We start from the raw sequence: 20,682 nt of genomic DNA on the forward strand, positions 1-20,682 counted from the left end.
ATCTTGTATAACATGATTTTTAAGTAATCTGAGTCCACTGCAATCTGATAAAAGAGACGAAATCACAGATGTCTGCGTCGCACACAAGACCATACTGAGCTTTCTTAATAGTAATGTGTCTAATTTTTCAAGAAGATGACGGGTGGCGCACGCGCCTTGGAGCACTCTGCTGGCTGGGCAGGCGAGTGAAGGCCGCCGTCGTAGTACACTTCGATCGACATATATGAACTATGCATATGAAACGTATTGTATCAAAATTGCTAATTCTTAACTTCAACTAGAATACTAGACGTATGAAGCTGAATAAGTCTGGCCCTACAATCAGGGAGAGGCGTTGGTGCACCAATAACTAACCTATAGGTCACCGCCTTTGACTCTATGCATATTGGCGCTCGTTACTGACCTAACATGTAATGGTCCTACACTTTACCCTTGTCTCATAAGCATGCCGACTACAATAAACTGAAAATCTGAAGGTAGCAACGCGTAAAAACCCAATACAATCACAGCATTATAATGATGAGCGGAAGTAAGGTTGCAATCATATACACAGATCACACAGTGTTCCAATGCTATGCAAGGCATACGCCTCAATTAAAGACAAACTTTTGCGATTGTCCCACCCCCAATGAAACTGTTCAAATCAAGCCAAGTAGACCTAAACAAACGCTAGCTTTTTGGTTCGCGACTGCTTTCGCGGCTTTTGCTCCCGCCACTGGAAAATCTCCGGCCAATCCTGGAGAAGAAGCCTTCGTTGGTTTGTTCTTGGTTCTCATGCTGACGAGAGATATCCAGACTTTTGGGACTGCGAGACCTGGATCGGTGGACTTCATCTGCATGATGCTCCTTTCCGTCCTCGCCCTCAACGATAATATTCCCGGATCCTCCGCGCCCGATCTTGAAGACGTCGCCCTTGCGGACTTCGAGTGCGTTGTCAACTTCCTTGAGATACTCGTCTGGGGTCATAGCGGGGAGCGTATCGACAGACTGGACGTTGCCGTAGCCGCCGCGCCCGCTGAGAAATGTCTGGTTCGGGGAAGTAAAAACTTGGACTGGCGCTGGGGAAGAGTTAGATTCGGGTTGTGTGGTGATGTTGCCGTAGCCCCCGCGACCGTAGTGGCGGGGTTTGCTGGAGGAGCGCGGTTGGTCGGCCATCGGTACCGCGTGGCAGCTGTGGTGGCTCACGATCTAACTTTTGACAGCTAGAGTGGTTGGTTACGCAAAAATAACCTATCCAGGAGGCATATATAGTCTGCAGACACTGTAAGAAAGAAAAGCAAGGCGTCTTATGATATTGACTGCATTGCCTTGACGTTGTCCTGGTTTGTGGGAGGAGAGGGTGGCAGACTTTCACGCCGTCGGATTCTTGCGGCGTTGCCCGTGGCGTCATCGCCGCAAATCTCCACACCAGCCGCAGCTGCAGAAGCTGCTAAAATCGCGGACTAGGGCACGGGTTAGTTAAACTCGAAGAGTTCAATATACGTCACCATTTTCCACTGGCCCGCCTGGCCGATGTTCGGCTACCATGTTGCACATCGGTCGGCGAATCACAGGTCGAGCCTAGATTGCAACTTATGGGAAAATCGGTTTGGTCGGCCTGGCCTGCAGTCAGAAGTGTACTTCGGGTCCTCGACTTTCTCCAGCTTCGTCGTCCTGGCACACGTCCTGGCAACCACTGTAACGCGTGCTCGCCCTCACTGGTAGTACGACCTCGTGATCGCGGCGTGCTAATGCGTTTCCGGCTACACATGATCTGTCCGCATCAATTCGCGACCAAAATAACGCGACTCCACGTTTCCGCCCAATCTTCGCATGATTTTGGCAGTTAAAATCGACATTTGGAGGAGTCTCAATATAAGACGCGAGTTTTCGTTGCTCATTGAAATTTTCATACCGCGACACAATGGCTGAATCGGCGATATCTTTGCAGAGTACCATCGACGATCTCTCGACGCCGTTGGAATACATCCCGAAGATCCACGAGACATGTGTGTCGACCTTTAAGTCTCACAAGACGCTACCGATCGCATACAGACTGGATCAGCTCCGCAATCTCTACTATGCCGTCGCCGACCACAAGAACGATCTCCTCGCTGCTTTGACTGTGGATCTGCACAAGCATCCAACCGAAGCTCTCATAACGGAGCTCGGCGGCACTCTCAATGACATTGCTGGCGCAATCTCCAATCTCAAGTCCTGGGCCAAGGACGAGAAACGATCTGGTGGCCTACTGTTTGGCCCAATGAAGCCTACCGTGCGACGGGAGCCCTATGGATCAGTCCTCATTATCTCGCCATGGAATTATCCCGTTTTTTTGACAATTCCTCCTCTCGTCGGCGCCATTGCTGCTGGCAATACTGCCATCCTAAAGTTGTCGGAACACGCACCGGCAACAGCCAAAGTCATTACAGAAATCATCAGCTCGGCTCTGGATCCCGATGCCTATAGAGTCGTCAACGGCACTGCACTCCAGGCCACGACACTTCTGGACCTAAAATTCGACTTTATATTTTACACCGGTAGTGGCCGCGTTGGCAAACAAGTCGCGTTAGCGGCCGCAAAGACGCTCACGCCTACAGTTCTTGAGCTTGGCGGGAAGAGTCCTGCGTTTGTGCTCGACGATTCCAATATGAAAGTGGTTGCTCGCAGAATCGCGTACGGAAAGTTTGTTAATGCGGGCCAGACATGTGTTGCGCCGGATTACGTCTTACTGAAGCGGGGACTCGAGGATGCGTTTGTCAGTTCAATCAAGGCTGCGCTGGATGACTTCTTTCCCTGTCTTAACAAGGACGATCCTACATATTCACATATGATCAATGTGGCCGGGTTCGACAGAATGCTGAGGATAATCGATTCATCTAAAGGTAAGATTGTTATTGGCGGCAGCGAGACTGCGGACAGAGCGTCAAAGTACGTGGAGCCCACGGTCATTCTTGACGTAATGCCTGACGACTCGACAATGGAAGACGAGATCTTTGGCCCGGTTCTGCCGATCGTCGTGATCGACTCCGTGGACGAGGGTATTGAGTACGTGAACAACAATCATGACAGTCCCCTCGCGCTCTACGTTTTCTCGGCAGACAGGTCTGTGCAGAAACGCGTTCTTGACTTTACGCGTTCGGGCGGTGCCATGATCAATGGCGCAATTGTACACGTCGGAATTATGAGCCTTCCTTTTGGCGGTGTCGGTCAATCCGGTATGGGCTCCTATCACGGCCGCGATTCTTTCGAGGCTTTCTCACACAAGCGTGCCATTGCGACGGATCCATATTGGTCCGAAATGCTCACCAGTGTAAGGTTCTCCAAATTCGGTGATAATATAGCTGCTAATCCGATAATAGCTCCGATATCCACCGTATACTGCGTCCAAGACCAGCACATACAACTCCGTGGCAATTCCTACAGCCTGGTTTCCGCGTGAAGGCTCCGTTATCGGGACCACTGTCTTCCACAAACTCTTCCGCGGCTTCTGGTATGTAGGCTTGTGTGCCATTCTTCTTAAAATTAGCAAACCGCGCGCATTGAGCACGCTTTCGTTTCCTTCTGGGACGACAGTCAATCTGACGTCTGGATGGAGAGCGCTGTTGGCAGTGCTTGCGATCAGTGGACTGACGTTTCCTGCCTATCGTTGGCTGCATTCTTTTGCTTTAGGGCGTTTTGGATCAAAGCAACGTAAGAGCAAGGATAAAATGAAACCCGAGTAAGGCGTGGAGTCTCTGGAAGTTCTTTATGGATTGCCGTTCGTTTTTCGTAATTGGGTTGGATTAGGGATCTAATAATTATAGGGTTAATAGTACATGGGAGTCTGGCATAACGGTCGGCCGACAATGAGCGGTATTTATTAACGGTTTCGCCGCTATCAAAAATGTAATAACTTATATAAATTGTTGATTTAAGGATGTTTTAAGGGAAGTGTAATCTCCTGGTCTATGCGTGACAGGAAGATGGAAAAGTCAGGGGTACCTGCTTAGTCAGTTCAGGTTCGTTTTTCATGTCCGATCAACAGCAGTCACTGCCCAGGCACGCCCTACGTTGGGCAGGGAAGCTGTAGGGTTTACCCAGCACCCACAACACAAGGGAAATCGAGCTCCTTTACCACTCTCGACCGGGTAACGGGTTAATGTCACGCTGCGATTCTGAGGTTACAGCTTTTAGACAGGCGATCGAGGACCAAAAAATTGAACTCCTATTTATACCACATACGTTTTTATCCTGTTGTGACCCTATTGTCACTTTTCGTTTGCATTCTCTGTACTCTTATTTTAATACGTCACAATGAGCCAAGGAGAAGTTTTGATGCTCCGTGGTACCCTTGAGGGTAAGCTATTTATTTTTTCAGTGTTCGTTGTAAAGGATACTGGCTGGAAGTGTATGATTGCTAACAATTGATTTAGGACACGCTGGGTAAGAATTATTTGGTTATAGTGTGAATATATGAGGATGAGATATGTTGCAGGATTTAAAAGACATTGTAAAAGAGGAGGGAATCTTCTATATTGAATGGGGAGTTGGATTCTAACGAACCTGGTGAATGATAGATGGGTTACCTGCCTTGCAACCACTCCCGAGAACCCTGATCTTCTTTTGTCCGGCAGCCGAGATAAGACACTTATTGTTTGGCAACTGTATGTACTTTTCTGTGTCGAGGTTGGATAAAGAAGACGGAATGCTGATTTGGACAAGGACCCGTGATGAGACCGCCTATGGTGTTCCCAAGCGCAGCCTCCACGGCCACTCCCATATCGTTCAGGATGCCGTGATCTCTTCTGACGGTCTGTATGCTATCTCCGCTTCGTGGGACAAGACCATGCGTCTCTGGGAATTGAAGACCGGCAAGACCATTCACCGCTTTGTTGGCCACACTTCCGATGTTCTCTCTGTCTCGTTCTCGAGCGACAACCGACAAATTGTCTCTGGATCGCGTGACAAGACCATCAAGCTTTGGAATATCCTTGCTGAGTGCAAGTACACCATCACAGACAAGGGCCACTCCGACTGGGTCTCTACTGTCCGATTCTCGCCCAACCCTGCCAACCCTCTGATCGTCTCTGCTGGCTGGGACAAGCTTGTTAAGGTGAGTGTCTATTCGTCTAAGAGGACGCAAATGAAGTTCATATGATGCTTTGCATTTATATATTTGCTACTTCAGACGGCCGCAAGGTCAATGAGACAAATTTTCACCTAGCAACTGATGAACTTCTAATCTGCCCTATATATCTCCTTGTTTGGCAGTTGTGCTAACAATGTCCAGGTCTGGAATCTTGAGCTCGCTGAACTTCAGACCGACCATGTCGGACACACCGGCTACATCAACGCTCTGACCATCTCCCCCGACGGCACCCTCTGCGCTTCTGGCGGAAAAGACGGCTCGACCATGCTCTGGGATCTGAACGAGTCCAAGCACCTCTATTCCCTCGACGCCGGTGACGAGATTCACGCCCTCACTTTCTCTCCCAACCGATACTGGCTGTGCGCGGCCACTGCCTCGTCAATCAAGATTTTCGACTTAGAGAAGAAGGTCCCCGTTGACGACCTGAAGCCTGACTTTGTTGAGGGCGGTGCCAAAGCTAAGGTGCCTGAGTGCATCAGTCTGGCGTGGAGCTCGGACGGCCAAAACTTGTTCGCCGGATACACCGACAACAAGATCCGCGTTTGGCAGGTCATGCAGTCCAACTAACGTACTCTTCCTCCATCGCTAACAAATTTGCGGGTTGAAATTGTAAGGTATAGTGCGGACGCATGGTTTGGACAAAATAAAAAGAAAAAATGTAAAAGTTACAAAAATATAGGGGTTCACAGATTGTTGACTCAAGAGACTGACTATCGGCGTGGGCTTTATGAGGAGAGTCATGTGAATTTTATGTAATTTTTATTTGTCTCTCTTAATTGATGTATATCATATTTATATTACGTTTAGTGTCTTTCGTGTCGTAAAATGAGATTTATATGTGAAATACCTCTCCAGCCCATCAATTACGTCGGCGCGATTGTGACATATATACAAAATGTTATTATATGCTTACTTCCCTATCGTACACTCTAAGCTAACAGACTCATATACATTTTATGTGAACTACATCAGGATTCTCGTGCCACTCGTCCACGCTGACCCACATCTTCCTAAACGTGCTGAGCCCAGCCAAAATCGAACCCCCAATCCACGTCGAATATTTCCGTTCAGGCGGTGCGTAAATCCTAATTTTTGTGTCTCTTGGGGCACGGGTCTTCATTTCGCTCAACAGCCTGTCACCAAATCCGCGCAATAAAGTAGTTCCGCCAGAGAGAACAATATTGGCGTATAGAGGCCTGCGGAGGTCAACGTCCACTTTTGCGATGCATTCCGATAGCATGTCCGGTATCCCTGGATACTCTAATCCGATGAGTGAAGGATCGAACAGTACTTCTGGCGCACGAAACCGCTCTGGCCCGAGTCTTATAACAGATCCGTCTGGTAACGTATATTCATCCGCGGCGGGTGTGCCGCCAGACGCACCAGCAGTGGCCGATCCGCCTCTGCGCTCGGATTTGCGTGCCTCGCGCTCTTCTTTCCGAAGATCGAGCGCAACGTAGCACATCTTCTCTTTAATCTGTCTCACGATTTCGCGTTCGGCAGATGTATGCATTGCGACACCGGCGTGTTTGCGTAATAGCACGGCGAGTTCCTGCGTGACGTCCCTGCCTGCAACGTCGATCCTCCTGACAGCGCTCGAGACCGCGAAGCCTTCGTATACCGGCACGGAATGACACACGCCGTCGCCTGCGTCGAGAACTAACCCCGTCGTTCTTCCCGACGCGTAGAGTGCTAGAACTGCCTGCACTGAGACGAATAACGCGGGCACGTTGAATGTTTCGAAAAAGATCTCGGCGGTACGTTTCCTGTTTTGTCGCGGATTCAACGGCGCTTCGGTTATTAGCACCGGATGCTCCTCACTCAGAACTTTGAGGCCCTGTGTGTAGACGTAGTTCCATATCCGCTCCATATCCGTCCAATCAGTTACGATCCCGTGTTCGAGCGGATACTTAAGTTTCAGGAGACCGCGGTGCTGTGCCGCGGCTGGGCCAATGAAGATGTCATCTTCAAGTGCGCCGGCCATTATACGGGCGTGTTTGGGTCTGCCTACCACGGTGGGGAAGAAGAGGGATGGACTGTCGGACCCTGCGAAGCCGGCTTTGAGTTCCCCGGTGCCATTGTCCAGAACAAGGGGTTGGTTGGTTAGGACGGAGGGGAGGTCCATCGCCGCCGTGAAAATATGCGCTTGCTGGATTCGATTTATAGTTTCGTGTGGTGTTCACTGGCGACTGACAAGTGGGTGTTGTGGTACTGATGTTGTTGTGATGGGTTAATTAGATGGGTAGATCACGTTCAGGTACGCGTTTGTTGCGCATACGCGACCGCTTTGCACAAGCACCTGGTATTAACGAGTCTGCTGCATACTTGTAGTACCCACCAAATTTCGGACCGACTGCGAACATAATCATCGATCTTAGTCATAAATACAAGTTTATTATACATATATACAAAGCGTTATCAACAAGCAGGCCCTCACTTTTCGCTTCATATACCACTCACTAGGTGAAGCATCTAATAACAAACTTTATCCAGACGTAAATCCGCATACATCACCAACCGAAGCCCAGGTGATAATTCAAGTCGCCCAACCGCAAATATACAATTCAAGTCATCCAACCCAAAAGCTTATTAGGCATGTATGTTTAAAGAGCAGGTACCGATCCCAGAGCGCGATAATGAAACCGATTATTCCCAAAATTAGTGACTAGTGGAAAGTGGAATATGAAATATGCTAGAATGTACAAAGGACTGCAGACTAATGCGGTTATTAGCCGCCAATATTACGCTCATTCGCGGGCTTCCAGGAGCCCTCAAAGATATGATAGACGAACGCATGTGGGTGTTCTGGACCATTGGCGCCCATTGTGCCAACGCCTGGACTGAAGGACGTAATCGGGAGAATTACGACGTCACCTATAACTTTTCCTCGCGAGATGCCGGTAACGTTGTGCCAGTCCGTGTCCACTTGAATATCGGACAAGTACTCGAAAATCGTGTCAGTCCAGATACCAGGACCGGTCCAGTTCATGATCTGCGACCCAGCATCTTTAGTCTTTGGCAAATCGAGAGTGCCGGTAACTTTTCTGCGCAACGTTTCTGTCGTAATGTGCGCCACGATCCTCAAGACAGCGGGATGTCCTCTCTTTGCTAGAATCGTCCACTGGCAGAACTGCACCCGCCGAGCGTACCAATCGTGCCAGTCCGGCCGGTCAGGATCGGCTTCGATACCCACCACTAAGCCAGTATCTGATTCTATAGTCCGGCCGATCTCAGCGGCCCGTTCGTCCGTCAATGTGATTGTGTCGTCCCCCTTCTCGTCCTTTACGATGTCGGACACTCCGTATGAGAACCATTTGGCCACCCCTTTGAGCGCAGTCGTGTCAATGTCGGAGTACACACCGCCGCGCGCCAGCAGAATTAGGTACCTGAAAAAATCAGCCCGCAAGATGGGCTTCGGCATGGCGAAGTATGCCTCGATGACCTCGGGCACGGACGCATAGAGCTGCCGGACTAAATTCCCGGCAGTATCATCATCCACGATCTCATGCGTGAATCCGTCGTTGAGCCGTGTCCATGCCTCGATGGCTCTGTGGAATTTCGAGGAGAAGCGCGCGTCGGAGGGAGTGTATTTCCAGGTCTGCCATATGGTGCGGGGGTACTTCTTGTGGAGGGCAAGTTCGTAGGGGAATAGACGTTGCAGTCGACGGGTTGTCGAGAGCTGGAAAGCGACAATGCCAGTGTCGGACTTGAGGTCATCAAGTGGAGGTGGAGCATTTTGACTGGCTGTTCGCGGCGATGAGGAAGATATTGAGTACGCAGTCGAGGCGGAGGAGGAAGCGGAATGAAGGAGGAGATAGAGCAAGCAGACCACGCCTAACGCAACCAGAATAGGTGTTCGCTTGAGCTTTGTCGGACTAGGAGGTCCCATGGTGACTGAGGTAACTATGAGTAAGTGCAATAGACCAGTTTAGTTCATGGGTGGGAGCGTCGATGGCGAACAATACGGAAGATGTAATATAACCCAGCAGGAACAAGGTTGACAGGAGTAGCGATTAACGTAATATTGCCGGTGAGCGGTGAGAGACGTCGTGAAACTGCGGATTGTGATTAAAAGAGTAGAAGTCAGGGGTTATGCAGATCCTACCGATTGCGCCCTAACCCATGCGGCGATGGACGCGTGGCCTCTATTACTTATCAAGACTATTGTCGGTTGCTCACTACTAGTTCGTAATGTACTTTGGTCACAACTTGGAGTATGCGTACGATGATGCTGAAATATCCTACTGTATTCAAATCAATGAAAATAAATTACAAGGAACACCAACCCAAAGCCATCATTACATTAACCCCAAATTTCAGTCACTCTAATCCCAAATGCCATGCAAAAAGTCTTTCTATGAAGCTCCTGGCGAGTAATCTAACCCGTCTGCTAGTTCTCAACCTTAAGGTATCGTACACTCTCATTTCCGTCTTCCTCGATGACAATCTCATCGATGATCTGATATCCTCCCAGACGAGGCATGATGACGCTCCATACGACCCAGTACACCACGCCCATAAACAGACAGCCCATGCCGACACCGGCCATCGCGAACCCGGGGTGTCCTTCCTGTCCGGGACTCTTCACCAGTGGCATGTACATCAAAAACAAGTTCGAGAATAAGTATGCCAGAGTAATAGGCAGATACGAATGAAACGGCGACGACCACTGCTCGTGCTTGTTGTACTGCAGATAAATCAACCCGCCCGCGACTAACGCGTTGATCCACGCTGACGGATACGTGTTCAGGTCGATAATGAACTCATATGCTTCGCCTGGTGGGGGAACAGTCAACACCAAACATGTTACGAGCCAGTGCAGGAACAAGCCGGATGCTGGCGAGCCGTGTTTGTTCAGCCTGGCGAAGAAAGACGAGAATGGCAAGATCCCTTCTTTTCCAAACTCGTAGTTCACGCGCGCATGAGCAAATGCAACGACGAGCACATTTCCGAGATTAGATAAGGCGACAAAAAGCGGTAGCATTCTCGCGCCTGCGCTGTCGCCAAACACACGTCTGAAGAAGAGACCAGCTACAATCACACCTGAGTGCGCGATCTCGTATTTCGGAATCACGGCGAAGTATGCGACGTTCGCGAGCACGTACAACACCATCACGCCTCCTATCGCAAGAGGTGCTGCCACCGCAAGTGTGCGCCTTGGATTCTCTAGTTCACTCAGCACCTAGACATATTAATATCGCATTTGACTCGCTACAGCACATCAACTCACGTAATTGGCATTTTCCCATCCACGGTAAGAATATACAATTCGCAATAAGGCCGTCGCGTAATTGTAGGTGCCACCCCCAAACCCAGAATTCTCGAAAGCATTCTCGAAATTACCAGGATTGTCAATTGGGAGCCATCCAAGCAACGCCACGAACCCAACCACCACCACCAAAATCAACACAATGACCTTGAAAATCCCAAGCGCATTGAACAGCTTGGTACCAATTGTTGGTCGCAAAGCGTGCACTAGCACAACAAACGTGATGCACAAGACCGCAACTATTCTCGAGCTGCGTTCGCTGGGAAAATCGACTCCAGCAGCAAAAAGCACGTAGCGCCCAAAAGCGAGACTATTACCGGCGGAAAATCCCAGGAGAATCATTTGGCCCAGGAACACGCATGTGATGAGATACTTCGGTGTCCTGTACACTCGCTCGAGATAGTTTTTTTCGCCGCCACTTTTTGGGATGGCAAGTCCGAATTCGAGAAACACACTCAGGCCGGTAAGTGAGAGTACGCCGCCGAGGATCCAAAGCAGAATACTCATACCGACGGACCCGCTGGCAAGAAAGACGCCAGATGGCGTACTGAAAATACCTGTTCCAATCATCTTGTTCAAGATTAGAAACACTGCGGACATCGCGCCAAGTTTGCGCGATTGAGGGTGCATCGGTAGGCCCGCGAGTGCCTCACCGAGTTCTTCATCGTCCGCAAGTAGTTCTGCAGAGACTGAGTCGTTGTCGAGACTCTCGAGTGGGTGGGCGGAGATCTTTGGCTGCAGCGATGTGTCATAGTCTGTTGCCGCATCAGGAGAACTGCTTAGAGCAGCATATGCAGGAGTACCTAACATTGCGGAAAATACGATATTGGCGTAAATAGCTAATTAGATATCACTAAACTCGGCTTCTTAGTGCATTGCATATGCGATTGTTGTTTCTGGACTAGTGCTTCGAGGGAGTAGTTATGTTCACCAAGCCGACTGGCCACTGCCTATCAGTTCCAGCTCAAGAGATTATCTAATACCGGCCAAGGATGACGGCAACTCACGTGAATCAGGGTTACTGTGGCGAGGTCCCGACGCCCAACTTTGGTGCCGTTTGTGCGTCCTTGATCAAGCTCAGCGTGAGCCGCACCACTTATGCCGTGGTTAGGGCTTTATCGGACTCACGTGCTCTCGACCAGACCACGCGATGTCCCAGCGTTCCTCCACAAGCGCCACTGCGAACCTCCGTGCCTTGTTAACATGTCATCTCTCGTTTTCTCCACCATCTGCTAGCTTCGTCATGGGCGACGTCCGCAATTCATTTCTAGTGTGGCCGTGACCAGCCCTGTTCATAATATGCCTGATCGCAGCGAGCTGCTCGGACAGCAAATGCTGGGCCCGTTTGGGGACATGATGTCGCCTGTATACTCTGAGCCGTTCAATGACACTGATTCCGACGATCGTTTCGATATAAGTCCAAGTTCGTCCATCGTGTACCACTGCAGCAGCGCTCGAAGCAAGCGTGACCGAGCCTCTACCGAGCGGTTGAATCACATATTGTACCATCTGAACGACATCTTCCCGGACACCGAGGTCGACTTACTGCGGAAGCTGATGACGGATCAGCGCGGACCGTCGCAGTTATATGCCATCGTAGAGATGCTCTTGTCGTCGCCAACTCTCCTCGCCACGCGCAGGCGCAGCAGACATGCATTTATCGACGATTGGGAGCACTTCCGGACAAAGGAGTACCAAAGCGCCGTCACCCGACTTCTTTGTGCGCATTTCAAAAGCCTGCACCGGTCAACAATCGACAACGTGCTCTCGCAGAATAATTTCTCTTTTTCGCTGTCGTTCGAGGAGCTCGACAAGATTGCAATAGAACGCGCGGGCCGATGGTCATTCATGAAACTGTTTCGAAGGAATAGAAAACTGCCCGCATTAGATGTCGCGTCTTTGATAGGGAATACCGGGTCGCCGGAATTAGACGCAGAACTTGTGGAGATAGATAGACCTAGACGTGAAGGGTTAGTTGCAAAAGACGAGCAAGCGGCACGCGAAGCAAACCTTCAAGAGTACGAAGAGGAGGGGCAGCTTATCGAATGCGAGTGCTGTTTCGGCGACTATGCATGGGAGGACTTGACCTGTTGCTCGGAAGGACACTTTTTCTGTCGCAACTGTCTCACAAATTCGGTAAAGGAAGGGTTATACGGACAAGGCACTCTTCGAGGGAAATCCGTCGTACCGTGTATATCTGCGTCAGCAGCGCCAGAATGCGAAGCGGCAATCACCATATCTGTCCTTCGAGCCACAATACCTAGCCAACTCTATACTGAATTTGAACGCGCTCAGGCGTCGGACTTTTTCTCTAAAAATGCTACAGTGAAAGGGTATGTTGTCTGTCCATTCTGCAATTATGCGGAAGAATCATCTGCTGCCGTACTCGGCAGGAACGGTGAATTTAGATACTCGTGGTCCATGGCCATGATCCCACGTATAGTTGTCACGATCCATGTGAAGCTTATAGTCCTTATGTTCCTGATATTTGTTGGCCTTGCATACTACTTTGTCGGTCGTACGTTTTCGTGTCTTCCAGAGAAGGCTTACAAATCGACATTTGGACTAATCGATGATTGGTTCGAAACCGAATTCACAACAGTTCTACGCGGTGTCTTCAGAAAACGCCATGGCACAGCATTTCATTGCAAAAGCCCTGCATGCTTACGAACGAGCTGCACTGAATGCCAGAAGGAGTTCCTGCCCTTTCACAAATGCTACGAAGACGAAGAATCTCGCATGCGAGTGTACATCGAGAAAGCAATGGCCGATGCAGTGAAACGGACGTGCCCTCACTGCCGCATTTCGTTTATCAAATCGGAAGGTTGCAATAAGTTAGTATGTGTCTGCGGATACGCAATGTGCTACGTCTGCAGAAAAGATATTCGTGACGAAGGGTACCAGCATTTCTGCGAGCATTTCCGACCTATACCTGGACGCGTGTGCACGGAATGCGATAAATGCGACCTCTACAAAGTTGAGGACGAGGGTCAAGCTGCGTTGCGAGCCGCTAAGGAAGCCGAAGAAGAATTCATTAGGACTAATGGCGTGCCATCCGGTATGGATCTCAAGGGTAAAGTGATCGGACCCGGCGGTCAAGAAGTTGCCGTAAATAGAGGCGTTTTAAAAATAGCAGAGGGTTGGTTCGTTGACTTGGCAGATATAATAATTGCAGCGTAAATTATATATTGGAGGTTTGGAAAGTTTAGTGTATTTGCTTTGTCGAAATTTGGGAATGGACGGCGCAGAAATTTGTTTTAAGGGATGCATGTGTGGCTTCAATTATTGCAGTTAATAGCTTTCTATCCATATTCTCTACTTTACAGTGAGATTATTAAATTCACGACGACGCCGGCATGCGGTTAACCTTTACAATTCTCAATGTGCCATCAAAATCAAAGTAAATCATTCTCATCAATTTCAAAATCCTCGTCCTCCAGTTCTTCACTGTCGTACACAACCATTGGCTTCAATTTCTTCTGCGATGGCCCGTCCGAGTGATCCGTCGCTGCCGTTGACTTTACAGCATCAGGGCTCAGCTCATCATGCTCGTTCGGACACTGTCCAAAAGAATCAACAAATATTAATCGTTTCTTTGCATTTTCTTCTTGCAATTCCGGGGATTCTGATTGTGCTGTATCCTGAGAAGTAAACCGGGCAATGACTTCATCAAACCACTTACGAGTCTCCGTAATACCATCGTCCACTATTCGAAATACGCCTACAGACGGTGCATTTTCGTAATTCACTCCCGCACACTTCACTGCACACGCATGCGGCACACCACGTACAATCACAGTCCGTGCACCCCGACTTCTCTGCTGCGTACTTCCACTACTTCCACTACAAGGAACAGCCAAAGCGACATCGTTCCGGAATAAAAACAGCCTGGTCCATAATCCCGCAAGATGTTGTCCCTCGCCAAGAGAGGATACCATCCGGGCGTCCCCGCCACCGACCCGGGACACCATTTTTGTGAGGATGAGGATGGCTGTGTCGGATCTCTCTCCTACCTGGGCCATCCTCGCAACTAATTCGGTGATCACGCGGATTCGCTTGGTGGCAACGTCTTCTTGTTTGTGACGCTTAGATGCGTCAGAAGCTGAAGCCTGCTGTGGCAGGTCAGGCGCAAATACCTGGTCGAATTGCTGTTGCTGTGGTGCTGGTTGCGGAACATGGGACACGACGGCCGCGAAAGCCGGGGCTATTAGTGTTGACAGGTCGTCTATTACTATGAGTGCGTACGACGACAAATACGCCGGTGGACGTACGAAGAGCGCTAGCAGCGATGCAAAGGAAGTCAATTGGAGGTGTGAGACACTCTCATTGAGATCATCTCTCGATATCGAGGCACGAAGCCTTTGCAGCAATCGAGACGCAGGAATCTTACTCGCTGTGTCTATCCACAATACCTTGGCTTTCGAAAGAATGGCTAAACTCGCAATCTGCAGTCTACGTGTCTGTGTTAGCAAAACCCTTGCTTATCTCACTTTGATGCTTACGCAATAGAGGTCTTGCCGCTCCCAGGCGGCCCAGACACTTCAGTAACTTTTCCTCGCGTGACCCCGCCCCGCATAATCATATCAAGCGACGGAAGGTGCGTACTAAATTTTGATTCGGCAGCATCTAGCCGTTTTAGGTACGACGACAGCGATTGACTTGGTAACCGGTGCACTGGCTCGTTGACTGAGTTATTCAAGGTCGACTGTGCAACTGGAGATGCGCTCGAGTAGGCTACTTCAGCAGAACCACTGCTGCTGGTTGATGGCATCATTGTAGCATGATGACTGAATCTGAGTAGACAAGTGTGTGGAGAAGGTAGACGATGACCCGAAGTCGCTTAGAGACGTGAGGTGCCGAAGTACAACGAAACGTTTTGTGTAAGCCGCGCAGCACGCGTAATGTTTACGCGTCATTGGGCGCGCCTGTCGATGTTGCCGCTGGCATCTTTCAGCGAAGTATTCGACTTACAGTAGAACCGCTTCAAACCAACTCGCTGTAGGACTATAACCTCGTTACGCCGATTTTTGTTCCTTGCAAAGATTCACGATAATATTAGAAAATCCATCTCAAGAAAACGATAACCACGCTAAAGCCGATACGAAGTGGCTGTGGACATCTACTGTACCACTTTATGAAAATGTGTCTACTTTTACAAAGGAAATAGAACACCAGAATTATTGTCATACAAGTTATTATTAGATTCATGTCTTGATAAATCAAAATAGCAATGGGCAATACAGAAAAGTTTAAAACCCACATATAACATGAAGTCCCCGTAATAGTGTAATTACCGACCATTTACTATCATAAACCGTATTGTTTGTATGCGTATGCGATCTGCTCAACTTGAACAAAACAAAGAACTCCTACAGGAACCTATTTCCGACATAATGACGAGTACGCAAGATGTTTCTAAACCAATTTCATACTCTTTATACACCGTCAAACAAAAAGTATCAGCGCATGCACCACCGAAGAATCAACGACAGAGGACCAGGCTCGCGCCGCTTGGATATCTCGAAACTGGCGATTTTACTTGTATCATTATTAGTAGTCTGTCCCGAAGTAACAGGATTAGAAACGTACCAAGAAATAATCTGGAGTCCTTCTCGAGACAGACGGTTCACCAGCTCGTGGGCACGGATCGAATTGCAAACTAAGAATTTGTTAGTTCTGCACTACCACCGCCCATGGAAGCAAACTTACAAAGTGTATTTAAGGTTCTCGTCAATTTCCATAATGGCAGCTTGATTACCGCATCTGTAACAATAGTTGGGAGCTATGACAGTTAGCCAGTTGCCTGCCTCGTCAAACGACTTGAGTTCACAGAGCACATACCAGAGAAAATTGTGACGACCTGCTGGTCCTGGCTCCAATTATAACCTTCCATAACTAACTGATGTGCACGCGCAACAAGACTTAAGCCATTCTTATGATTGAATGCTTCTGAAATGTCCTGTCCGAAAGTATAACCTGCACCTCGAGGCGATATACCCCATCCACATCTATCATCAGGATCTGACCACAGCAGATCGCACATTGGACCCTCATGAGGAACCTCTTGTATACGATCGAGAGCACGAATGTTATCTAAAGAGTCGATTGACGGCGATAATCCGCCGTGCAAGCAGAAAATCTGATTTTCGATAAGTGCGGTAAGGGGCAAGTAATCAAAGAGATCGGTGAAATACTTCCACACATTTGGATTTCCGTATTTTCGCAGGCATTCGTCATAAAATCCGTAAACTTGAGTAATCTGACGCGATTCGTGATTACCGCGTAAGATGGTCAATCGACTCGGGTGACGGATCTTCATAGCAACCAACAGAGTGACGGTCTCGACTGAGTAGTACCCACGATCGACGTAGTCACCTAAATTATATCACATCAGCATCACTTTGCATTGATCCGAGAGACAACAGCAGACATACCCATAAAAAGATAGTTGGTATCCGGATTTGGTCCACCAATCTTAAACAGCTCCATCAAATCGTGGAACTGCCCGTGAATATCGCCACAAACAGTTACCGGGCATTTCTGACACAACTATTAGTACCATATGTACACACCCAGTTAAAAATAACTTAATATACTTACAACCGGCTGAACATTCGATTCTTCAACCAAAATCTCTCGCGCCTGTAAGCAAAACGTTAGTATGACAGCCGACAATTTAGACAGCCGACAGCCGAGATCTGCTTTCGCAATTGCGACAGTCCACAACAAAACACTCACCATATCGCAAAGCCGCTTCACATCGAGTTCGCTTAGCTGTTTACAGTCCATGAGCATTTCAATCCATCGATCTAGTTCGTTGTAAGACCCTGTATCATTGACTGCCGATTTATCGAACGACGGAGGTGACATGGTATGCGACACAGGTGATAGAGTCGATTGCGCAGCATCGGTCATCGTAACATCGGTATCCATTATGTGCTATCTCCCAAATAAATGACCTATGAGAAAAAATAAGGTCGGAGGTGCTGGAGAAGTGGTGAGTACCGCTGGTTGTACAATTGATATAATAAAAGCCACAAGATGTTGCTATGTTCGTTGATTGTAATGATGACACCGAGGCCTCCAGGATCAAACTGCTGGCGCAATTGTGGTGACTCTAATGTAGTATTTTGTATTTAAGGACTATCCATGCGGATCCGTGGCGGTTATGCCGAATCCTAACTTTAATTTTAGTTTTTGGACTCTGACGTAGAAATGAGACCAATCGTGCAGTGGTCTTCATTCGAGGCATAACAACTATTGGTGTCATTTGGAATAATGTATAATGCAACGAGGTAGTTAAGCTTATCCGACTTGTATTTACCCTGGATAGACCTATCTAGCTGTTTGGCGCTGGAATAGAAATTTCAATCTTGATCAGTCGTGTTCTCTCTAACCACGCTCTTAAGCTATTGAAAGCGTCGATGTTCGATTGTATGTGCGGATAATGGCACCAGAATGGCGGAAAGTCTATGGGACCTACAGGTCACTCGAGAGTCACCATGAGCTTTGATGACTTCTGTCCAGCAGTCCAATACTGAGAGTAATTTTACACCTTATCTAATGAAGACAAAAACGTCAACATTGTCGCTGTGCATGCATGACTTTGATTTAATTGCCGTTTTCAGCACAATTTGGGGAACCGAATTTAGTCCGAGCATTGCAGTTATCGATATTCCAAGTTCTGTACAGGGCCGCGTCCCTATGCTGTGGTGTATTCCGATGGCAGAAAACGTCCTGCTTCAAAATTCGATAGTCAAAATGCTTCTCCGCACAATAAGACGACACGTACCGGAGTAGGCGTATCCACGACTTCATATCTCTGCAATTCTTGCAAGACTAAAAGCATTGTGCTAATCCTAATTGCAAAGCAAAGTGAGACCCGCACCAGTCGAATAGAAGAGTCAAATGACGCGTCAAAAATTTTACATTGTGAAATTCAGTATGGCCCATTAATAATGATTCACGAAATACTACTTCACCTTACTTTATGTAAGTTGTTTCATTCACACGGTTCTGACTTTTCGATGATCGATCAATCGGTTTTGTTCAGCTCCGCGCGGGACGCTTGTTGGGCAACCCTTAAATATTCTTATAATACCAACGTCCTCAGTGGTGCTGGAGACAAGTTTGGATTATAGCTTTAATTAATTAAACACATCACAAGGGTTAATTCCCTACAGGTCAGTTACGGATCACTCCATTTCGCAGGAACTTGCGTACGTTCGCGGTGGAGTGAGTGCGCGGCGACAACGTGGCAGGCGGCAGATGGATGTCGGTCAAATAAATAGCTGGTTTAGAGCGACGCTACCTATAGAAATGCGCTATGCCGTGTCCAAGAGAACTCGAACCGGTTAAGAAGAGGGAATGTGTCCGTAACATAGGCAGCCCAGCCAGTTGCCTTAATTGATATACATAAGTTGTTGTTTGTCGATATTACGTCGTTTGTCCCTTTCTAGCCACTAATTGCCTGCAATTTGTGGCTGTCGATTTTATTATTCGTTCTCTTGGCTTTTTGGCCGGGCAAACGAACGCGGACAAGCAGTAGTGTGGTGATTGGGTTCCGAATTTGACACTGACAGGTTGGAATGAAGCAGTAGGTATGTGATTAATTGCATAGAGTTTAGACGCGTGCCTGTATTTAGCTGCAATCAGTCGCGCTCGTTGGTGAGAGCGCAGCCGTTTGGCAGTCGCCCCTGAGCAGCACTCGTCAGGCCAAAGCAGCGTCCACAATTTCACCAACGCCTCCTTCTACACCGAACAGAGTTCGCTTTCCGCTCGCTGATCCTTCTATTGTGTCCATATCTGCTCCGATATTCCACCACTTCTTTCCTAAAGGAGGGCGCGCCATATCAACAGGTCGCCACTGATCGAGCATAACCAAAACTCCAGAGAAGTAGAGCTACGATACGTTTAGTACGCGCCCCTGGATCATCAGGAATAGCAATGAAAGTGACCCACAAGGTTCAGCTGATCGGCGCGTTTGCGCTGTTCAGTATTGTAGCGCTGATTTATCTCTCTATTCCTTATTACAAAAATCTGGAGAGTGTCATACCTTGGAACGGTCGAGGCACTGCGGTCGACGTTCAGGAAGTCGTGCCGGTGACAGCCGACGACGGCCACCCTCAGAATGAGAGCGGGGATAAGGAGAACACTACTGACCCCATGGTTGCTGTTGCGACGCCGACCGACGCGGCTGAACCAGCGACTGAGTCCGAGCAAGGGAAGATTGATGAGGCACCCGAACAAGCTCCCAAGGAGGCTGTGGACCAGGCTGACACCGAGGACCGAAAGGCGAAACTAACCCAGATCCAAGGCAAGGCGCAGGATACTCTCGAGCCCAAGGGAAGCAAGGTCGTTTTACTGACCGCCACCGACGGCAAAGGTCACAACAATGAGATTGAGAATTTGCTTGATATGGTTACTGAAAACCGCGAGGATTACTGTGCGTTTCATGGTAATAGTCTCTTGATATCTAATGATTGGTGAATTAGCTCACTAGTGTAGAATACAAATATCAGTTCACAAATATCTCGGAGTTCGACCAAGACGGTCGTATTGCGGTCTGGAACAAAATTCCCGCCATCCAGAATGCTTTTGACATCAACCCCGATGCTGAGTGGGTATGGTGGCTTGACATGGACATTATCATCATGACACCCTCACAGGACTTGGCAAGTCTCCTGTTGAATCAGGATGTTATGAAGGAGCGAATTGCGTACGATGCACCTATCAAGTTGAGTGATGGCAAGTCGTCAGGATTGACCGTCAGTCGAGATGTTGATCTCTCAAAGATCGACGTGATTATCGCGCAGGACCATGCCGGTATTAACGCAGGGTCGATGCTCTTCCGACGGAGTGACTGGACGTTTTCATTCTTGGACATGTGGGTGGACCCCGTCTACGTCGACCGTTTTCACAACGAGCAGGACGCATTAGTACGTTTGTTGTCTGTGTACGCGACTATGAATTCCACTAACTGGTCTTGTAGAGTCATATTCTTATCAAGCACCAAAAAATACGTGAACACGTTGGCTTTGTACCTCAGCGTGTTATTAATGCGTATGCTGTAGGTGGCGATGAGATGGGCTGGCACACCGGCGACATACTAGTCCACTTCGCAGGCTGCTGGTACGTTCCAAGTTTTTGCTCTTTTTAATCATTAGATGTCACTACATAGAAGAAACTGACGCGTTTATCAAGGGTCGACAATAAATGCAACGAGCGATGGCAAGACTTTTGGCCTCGTCGTATTATTCTAGGGGTCCCAGACGACACCGCTACAACTGAATCCGTCGAGTCA

The 20,682-nt window shown here is 48.6% G+C and overlaps 9 protein-coding genes across 9 annotated transcripts; 3 read left to right on the top strand and 6 right to left on the bottom strand.

Annotated features, from left to right (window-relative positions):
• Positions 1-669: 669 nt before the first annotated feature.
• On the bottom strand, positions 670-1,155 carry V1508DRAFT_403492 (uncharacterized protein; the record flags this gene model as incomplete). The annotated part of the gene is made up of 1 exon (XM_066938558.1): positions 670-1,155. The coding sequence occupies one exon, from the start codon at positions 1,153-1,155 to the stop codon at positions 670-672; it is 486 nt and encodes a 161-aa protein (XP_066796827.1).
• A 748-nt stretch (positions 1,156-1,903) lies between these two features.
• Positions 1,904-5,677, top strand: V1508DRAFT_403493 (Aldehyde/histidinol dehydrogenase; the record flags this gene model as incomplete). The annotated part of the gene is made up of 6 exons (XM_066938559.1): positions 1,904-3,292; positions 3,342-3,476; positions 3,509-3,672; positions 4,539-4,625; positions 4,684-5,074; positions 5,252-5,677. 6 exons carry the CDS (start codon positions 1,904-1,906, stop codon positions 5,675-5,677), a joined length of 2,592 nt encoding a protein of 863 aa, XP_066796828.1.
• A 278-nt stretch (positions 5,678-5,955) lies between these two features.
• Positions 5,956-7,388, bottom strand: V1508DRAFT_414687 (actin family). The gene has a single exon (XM_066939957.1). It carries the CDS (start codon positions 7,233-7,235, stop codon positions 6,054-6,056), a length of 1,182 nt encoding a protein of 393 aa, XP_066796829.1. The 5' UTR covers positions 7,236-7,388; the 3' UTR covers positions 5,956-6,053.
• Positions 7,389-7,465: 77 nt separating this feature from the next.
• On the bottom strand, positions 7,466-9,160 carry V1508DRAFT_414688 (nucleotide-diphospho-sugar transferase). Its single transcript, XM_066939958.1, has one exon. It carries the CDS (start codon positions 8,997-8,999, stop codon positions 7,839-7,841), a length of 1,161 nt encoding a protein of 386 aa, XP_066796830.1. The 5' UTR covers positions 9,000-9,160; the 3' UTR covers positions 7,466-7,838.
• A 175-nt stretch (positions 9,161-9,335) lies between these two features.
• V1508DRAFT_414690 (amino acid permease-domain-containing protein) lies at positions 9,336-11,387 on the bottom strand. The gene is made up of 2 exons (XM_066939959.1): positions 10,341-11,387; positions 9,336-10,292 (listed from the first exon to the last, which is right to left on the bottom strand). Exons 1-2 carry the CDS (start codon positions 11,187-11,189, stop codon positions 9,501-9,503), a joined length of 1,641 nt encoding a protein of 546 aa, XP_066796831.1. The 5' UTR covers positions 11,190-11,387; the 3' UTR covers positions 9,336-9,500.
• Positions 11,388-11,433: 46 nt separating this feature from the next.
• V1508DRAFT_414691 (uncharacterized protein) lies at positions 11,434-13,767 on the top strand. The gene has a single exon (XM_066939960.1). It carries the CDS (start codon positions 11,679-11,681, stop codon positions 13,557-13,559), a length of 1,881 nt encoding a protein of 626 aa, XP_066796832.1. The 5' UTR covers positions 11,434-11,678; the 3' UTR covers positions 13,560-13,767.
• On the bottom strand, positions 13,641-15,233 carry V1508DRAFT_414692 (P-loop containing nucleoside triphosphate hydrolase protein). The gene is made up of 2 exons (XM_066939961.1): positions 14,882-15,233; positions 13,641-14,831 (listed from the first exon to the last, which is right to left on the bottom strand). The coding sequence occupies exons 1-2, from the start codon at positions 15,151-15,153 to the stop codon at positions 13,775-13,777; spliced, it is 1,329 nt and encodes a 442-aa protein (XP_066796833.1). The 5' UTR covers positions 15,154-15,233; the 3' UTR covers positions 13,641-13,774.
• A 723-nt stretch (positions 15,234-15,956) lies between these two features.
• Positions 15,957-17,249, bottom strand: V1508DRAFT_403500 (Metallo-dependent phosphatase-like protein; the record flags this gene model as incomplete). Its single annotated transcript, XM_066938560.1, has 6 exons — positions 15,957-16,038; positions 16,089-16,161; positions 16,221-16,754; positions 16,814-16,919; positions 16,980-17,021; positions 17,118-17,249. The coding sequence occupies 6 exons, from the start codon at positions 17,247-17,249 to the stop codon at positions 15,957-15,959; spliced, it is 969 nt and encodes a 322-aa protein (XP_066796834.1).
• Positions 17,250-19,325: 2,076 nt separating this feature from the next.
• On the top strand, positions 19,326-20,538 carry V1508DRAFT_403501 (galactosyl transferase GMA12/MNN10 family-domain-containing protein; the record flags this gene model as incomplete). Its single annotated transcript, XM_066938561.1, has 3 exons — positions 19,326-19,836; positions 19,887-20,317; positions 20,371-20,538. The coding sequence occupies 3 exons, from the start codon at positions 19,326-19,328 to the stop codon at positions 20,536-20,538; spliced, it is 1,110 nt and encodes a 369-aa protein (XP_066796835.1).
• Positions 20,539-20,682: the final 144 nt, after the last annotated feature.

This window comes from Lipomyces doorenjongii, assembly GCF_038497915.1.
Source record: "Lipomyces doorenjongii strain NRRL Y-27504 unplaced genomic scaffold V1508scaffold_15, whole genome shotgun sequence".
NCBI classification, from domain to species: Eukaryota; Fungi; Ascomycota; class Lipomycetes; order Lipomycetales; family Lipomycetaceae; genus Lipomyces; species Lipomyces doorenjongii.